The 5,810-nt window shown below is 46.9% G+C and overlaps 1 protein-coding gene across 1 annotated transcript; it reads left to right on the forward strand.

Annotated features, from left to right (window-relative positions):
• Positions 1-342: 342 nt before the first annotated feature.
• On the forward strand, positions 343-5,386 carry LOC123149186 (serine/threonine-protein kinase RIPK). Its single transcript, XM_044568745.1, has 5 exons — positions 343-1,010; positions 1,134-1,269; positions 3,126-3,262; positions 4,148-4,271; positions 4,405-5,386. Exons 1-5 carry the CDS (start codon positions 576-578, stop codon positions 4,917-4,919), a joined length of 1,347 nt encoding a protein of 448 aa, XP_044424680.1. The 5' UTR covers positions 343-575; the 3' UTR covers positions 4,920-5,386.
• Positions 5,387-5,810: the final 424 nt, after the last annotated feature.

Raw genomic sequence — 5,810 nt, forward strand, 5'->3', positions numbered from 1 at the left:
AATTATTAATGCGAATTTGTGGTTTGAAAGTTCTTTGCTATATATGTTGTGTATCTGAATACCTGCTTTTTTGTTTCTAGATTATGCACTTAGGCTCAACTTGCCCAGGCTCCACAAAATTTCTGACTCCGCCACTGGTCAACCCCATTTATTTCTGACAACCCGTCAAAAAAAATTATTTCTAACAATCACCAGTCTGTAGCTTTGACGAGTCAACGGTCAGTGGAGCGACATGTCACCCGGCCTGCAAGTCAAACGCCTCAACGCGGCAAAGAGTCGAAGTAGTACTAGAAGAAGACGTCCATGTATTCGGCGGTAGGTGAGTAAAAGGCTCGTACGGTCTTCTCTCCACACGGCCGGCCACACGGGCTCTTCATCTTCTCCTCCTCGTTTCCATTTCTTCCCTGCTACAAATACTCCTCGCGTGGGGCTCTCTCGATCCAATCCCATCTTCCCATCCAGCCACCACTTTCAAGCTCACAATCAAGTCGATCACGACCCACAGGTCAAGCAAGCTTCGTTGCTAGCTTGCTTGTCCGGCGATTTCTGCTTCATCTAGCTACCAACGTGCGGAGATGCCGAGGTCGTCCAAGAAGAAGCAGCGGTCGGCGTGGGGCTCGCTCCTGGGCAGCTGCCTGGGCGGGGGCGGCGGGAAGACGGGGAAGCAGGTCCGGCCCGGCCCCGGCCCGAGGAAGCGCGAGTCGTCGTCGGCGGCGGTGGGGGCCGGAGTCGGGCAGCGGCTGTCGTTCACGGACGTGATGAGCATGAGCGCGGCGTCGGAGCAGGAGCTGTCGGTGTCGCTGGTTGGCTCCAACCTGCACGTGTTCACGGTCGCGGAGCTCAAGGCGGCGACGCAGGGGTTCCTGGACGACAACTTCCTCGGCGAGGGCGGGTTCGGGCCGGTCTACAAGGGCGCCGTCGACGACAAGGTCAAGCCCGGGCTCAAGGCGCAGCCCATCGCCGTCAAGCTCTGGGACCCCCAGGGCGCCCAGGGCCACAAGGAGTGGCTGGTGCGTAGCGTGCCCACCGCGTAGCGTGATGGGGTTAACAACCTAGTAGATGAGTACGTGTGATGCACACAGCCATGCATGGATGGGTTTGACTGATTGGTGGTGCTGGTTGCTTTGGTGCAGTCGGAGGTGATCTTCCTGGGGCAGCTCCGGCACACGAACCTCGTGAAGTTGATCGGTTACTGCTGTGAGCACGAGAACAGGCTGCTCGTCTACGAGTACATGGCCAAAGGCAGCCTCGAGAACCATCTCTTCAAAAGTAAGCAACCTACTTATTCGTTTCAGTTGTCTATATTACTTATTTTTTTTCGAGAGTACACAAAATGCTCGAATGCATGATCCGTCCAAAAGACGGATCGATAATTTTTTCATGGTATTTCGGTAGTTGCTAATTTGCCAATTAGCATTGAGTAGTACTACTAAACTTGAACTATATATCTTGAAGACTTGAACATACGTTGCAAATAGAGATGTTGATTGCTGCACTTCAACTAAGTAATTCAAGCCCCGCAAAAAAAAAAGTAATTCAATAAAAGAAGATCCATATTGTAGCTATAGCTAAACTGCTCCAATTAGCATTCTTTACTTTAACCACGAGCGTGACTATGTAACATTTAGTAAGACCAACATAAGTATATTGATCTTGATTAACTGACCAAACTGCTCCCCGCATGATTTTTGCGCCCGATCTGTGCACGACGTGAAAATCCAACGGCTAGTGGCCTTATCAGAGCATCTCCAACAGCCGCCCAATGTGTGGCGCCCAAAAACGGGTTTACAGCGCGCAAGTAGATTTTTTTAGGACGCTAGAAGATGTTTGCTCCAACAAGCGCTGCAAAATATGCTGCGCGCGCGAGTCCAACGGTGCCAATCAAGCGGTCCCATCTGCAGCAGCCCAGAGTTTGCAGCGCGCGCGACTGTGCACGCTAAATATACTGCACGCGATGCCTTTTTAATGCGCGCGCTGCATTAGTTATAGCGCGCGCGCGCTTTTTGTGCAGCTGCTGGAGACTCCAAATCGAGTCCGTGCGCGTTAAAAACAGTTTTTATACCGCACGGCGCTCATATAGCACTGCTGTTGGAGATGCTCCTAGTCATATGCATGTCTGACTGGATTCAACTTCGTCATGCAAAAATATGTCATGTGCATAGCACTTCTCATTAACTAATGAGAAATCTCCCTGCACTAGGTGGAAGATGTGTGTGCACGCTCGTTCGAGCAACGTGTGCTGCTTGCCGCCGTTAAAAACTACAGCTAGCTGCGTACACATGCCGTGTGGCGTGTGCCATATTATATTACCAGCGTCGACGTCAGCATCTATCGCTTGCTTAATCATAGCCGGCTGCTGATTACTATTCCATGAGTATATAGCTGCTTCTACCGCGAGTTCTTCCTCTCTTTTTTACGGGAAATACAGATAAAGATGTAGCTGCTTTCAGCAATCAATCTAGTAGTATTGACTAATTAACCAGAAAGATGAGGAAAAACTTCCTTCTGAGGGTTTACACACGAGCTAGTTGACCAGTCCAACGTTACTACCCTGTTGACTTCGTTGGCCCATCTGAACTTCCATCCTTTGATTCTCTGCTCTCTATAGAACAGACGACGGGCGTGCATTTCCTGTGGGCGGGTGGGAATTGACAGGCCCAGTTGTTGCCGTCGAACCAGACCTTTCTTTTCAACAACGAGCCTTCAACCTTCACGTCGATTTTTATCAGAGAAACTGCCACAAGTTAAGTTAGTACGGGAAAGTCGAACTAGACTTTTAGCTGTTTGCAAAAACTTAAAGAAAAACCTCAACGAAAACTGCGCTCTGATCAAACTTGCACACATCACAGTTTGGATTATTTCATTACAAAATTATTGTTGTTTGGTTGTTTTACGATAGCTAACCATTCATGCCGAATGATTACCAAAATATTACTATAGTTGTACATGATGTGGTGATGAACTGATGATTAGTCATCATCTCGATAAATAAAGATCGAGCTCATTGACTATAATCATGATGTGATGACGCCTATGTGCATTAGAACTAACTTGGCATATCTACACAAGCGGCGCAAAAATATCAAACTTTCACACTGACCCTGAATTTGGTTCTTGTTTGGCAGAGTTCCCTCCCGTTCTGTCGTGGTCAACCCGGCTGAACATCGCAGTGGGCGCCGCCAAGGGCCTCGCCTTCCTTCACGATGCGGAGAAGCCCGTCATATATCGCGACTTCAAGGCATCCAACATCTTACTCGATCCGGTAATGAATTATTGCTTAACAGTTTATTTTATCTGGATTTCGCAAAAAAAAGTTTATTTTGCTCGATCCGGTAATGAATTAATGCTCAACATTTCGTTTTATTTCATCCACTCACAAATTCCATTCCAATCATAGTACATACACATATATCATATTGTATATGTGTGTCCAATTATTGTTGGTACGTCATTCTGATGCTAGCTTCCACCCCGTTTTCTTGGTTGGCTTCACACAAATGACGAGCTCGTCAAAACCTGAAAACCTTGAAGTTGGTAAGTCGTAGTTGGAATTTGACTTGGTGAACACACATGTATACTGACAAATGTGGGCGAGTAGTATATACAGTACATTATTAACTAGTCCTACTAGTGTGCTTCTGACTAGTTTCCACGGGGGCATGCATACGACTTTTCAACTCAAGAAGAGTAACTAAAATAAAGCGAGAACGTTGATCAAGCTGTTTAGCCCTTGTATTTGTCAAAGCTTGCCTTTTCTGATTAAGACATGTAATTACTAATCAAAAGTCAGTTCAGGTAGCCAACGCAGACTCTCTTCTTTACAAATAGATAATAAGAAAGGAAACAAATTGGAAGGCCCCATCAAACCAGCACTCAAGTCATTTTATTGTCGAAAAAGCAATTCAGTTGTTAATTTGGGCGCCGAACGACTCCTGTTTTATTGGAGGGGGTGGCTTTCTATTTAGAAAGTTGAGCGAAGGCCTATTCAAAAGAATGCACTCTAGCCAAATTTCATGGTTACCACATGTTTAAAACCCGTGCCGTCATAACCAACAACTTTCTAGAGTTGTGTTCGATGGAGCTCATTAGTGCATGGTAGGTACATGATTGCGATGTGGTGCTAAAACGACTGAACTTTGTCCTCTAGGACTACAAGGCGAAGTTATCTGATTTTGGCCTTGCGAAGGATGGACCGGAAGGTGACGAGACCCATGTCTCGACACGTGTCATGGGCACCCATGGCTACGCCGCACCAGAGTACATCCTAACCGGTATACTCTCTCTCTCTCTCTCTCTCTCTCTCTCTCTCTCTCTCTCTCTCTCTCTCTCTCTCAACCCCCCCCCCCTCTGGAGTGCATGCAATTTTTTTCAACTTCTAACGGTTCATTTGGTTTTGATTTGTAGGTCACCTGACAGCAAAAAGCGATGTTTACAGCTTTGGTGTTGTTCTTCTGGAGATCCTCACTGGAAGACGAGCTGTGGACAAGACCAGGCCTAGTAGGGAGCACCACCTAGTCCAGCACATGCGGTCGTGGCTCAAAGACCCAGAAAAGCTAGGAAGAATCATGGACCCTGCTTTGGAGGGTAAGTATGCCACCACGGGAGCTCATAAGGCAGCTCTGGTGGCATACCAGTGCCTGAGTGGCAGCCCAAAGAGCCGGCCAGACATGTCAAAGGTCGTTGAAGATCTAGAACTGCTGCTCAATCTCGTGGGTGATGTTCCCGGTGAGGCGGTGATGCATGTAGCTTCACAAGATGACACTAGGAAGGAAAGAACAAAAAGAAGAAATGGAGAGAGGGAGAGTAGTAACGGGGGTCACCAGAATAAAGCCAAGCCTCCGAAGAAGACTGTTAGGGGGAGGGGGAACCAAAGCGAGGAGCTTTGGGAGTGGAGCACGCCGGAAGAAGGGAAAATCTAGTGTAATAGTAGGACACTCTCTTGGGATGGAACGTGGATGTACATGTTGATGGTTGCACACTAGTTTTGATGGTGGTGGTGGTGGGGGGGGGGGGGGGTCCACCCTTCCCTAATTCGTTAATTTCTTTAGTCGTTTTTGGCTTGGCCTGGTTTCACCGTACTAAACTCCTTCTATAGAGAAATAAAGATCGTTTAGATCATTATATTGGTGATCTAAACTATCTTATATTTCTTTACAGATGAAGTATCATTTTCTATAGTGGGATGCAAAAGCAAAGTCCACGTACAGTCGATAGCCAGTCGATGATGTGCTTGCAATTGCACTTATCTTTTTTTAACTTTGCAAAGCCACATATGCACGCCCTGGGAGCTTTCTAGACATGGCAGGAAAAAGGCCACACCAGTGATGTACATGGCCCTTTGTTTATTTCTTTGCAGTTAAACTTAACCCGGTTATATAGTCTAGTTCACGAGGCCCGCAGTTTTTTATGAAAAAAACTAGGCTCAAGTCCAAAGTGCAACCCAACATACCATGTATTCTTGTCATTAAAATAACAAAAGATTAGGGAGCAACAATGATCAGCAGATGATGTCTACGACCACCTTAGAGCTAAGATTGTCATACACCAACAAAAATCACATTTTGATGCTTTTTTTAATACATATAATCACCTCGGTGCAGCACAACCTAGTTCTATGTTAGGAAGACATCGAGGGGGGGTTAGTCGTAGGGTCGAGTCGTACAAGACTCCAAATACCCTCTCCTCTATTCCTCAACGTTCGTGACTACTAGGACTTGCTCCTAAGGGCTCCCTGATGAATTTCGAAGTTCTAGTGCCTGCCCCTTTCTTCGATCCAAGTGAGAGTTAATCGAGTGCATGCCAATAGGCGG

Source organism: Triticum aestivum, chromosome 7A (assembly GCF_018294505.1).
Source record: "Triticum aestivum cultivar Chinese Spring chromosome 7A, IWGSC CS RefSeq v2.1, whole genome shotgun sequence".
Lineage (NCBI taxonomy): Eukaryota > Viridiplantae > Streptophyta > Magnoliopsida > Poales > Poaceae > Triticum > Triticum aestivum.

Bases quoted from the DNA above. Each gene is read 5' to 3' on its own strand.
- LOC123149186 (XM_044568745.1), top strand. From the start codon at position 576: ATGCCGAGGTCGTCCAAGAAGAAGCAGCGGTCGGCGTGGGGCTCGCTC. The intron at 3,263-4,147 runs GTAATGAATTAT...TTTGTCCTCTAG, and splicing joins CCAACATCTTACTCGATCCG to GACTACAAGGCGAAGTTATC. The intron at 4,272-4,404 runs GTATACTCTCTC...TTTGATTTGTAG, and splicing joins ACCAGAGTACATCCTAACCG to GTCACCTGACAGCAAAAAGC.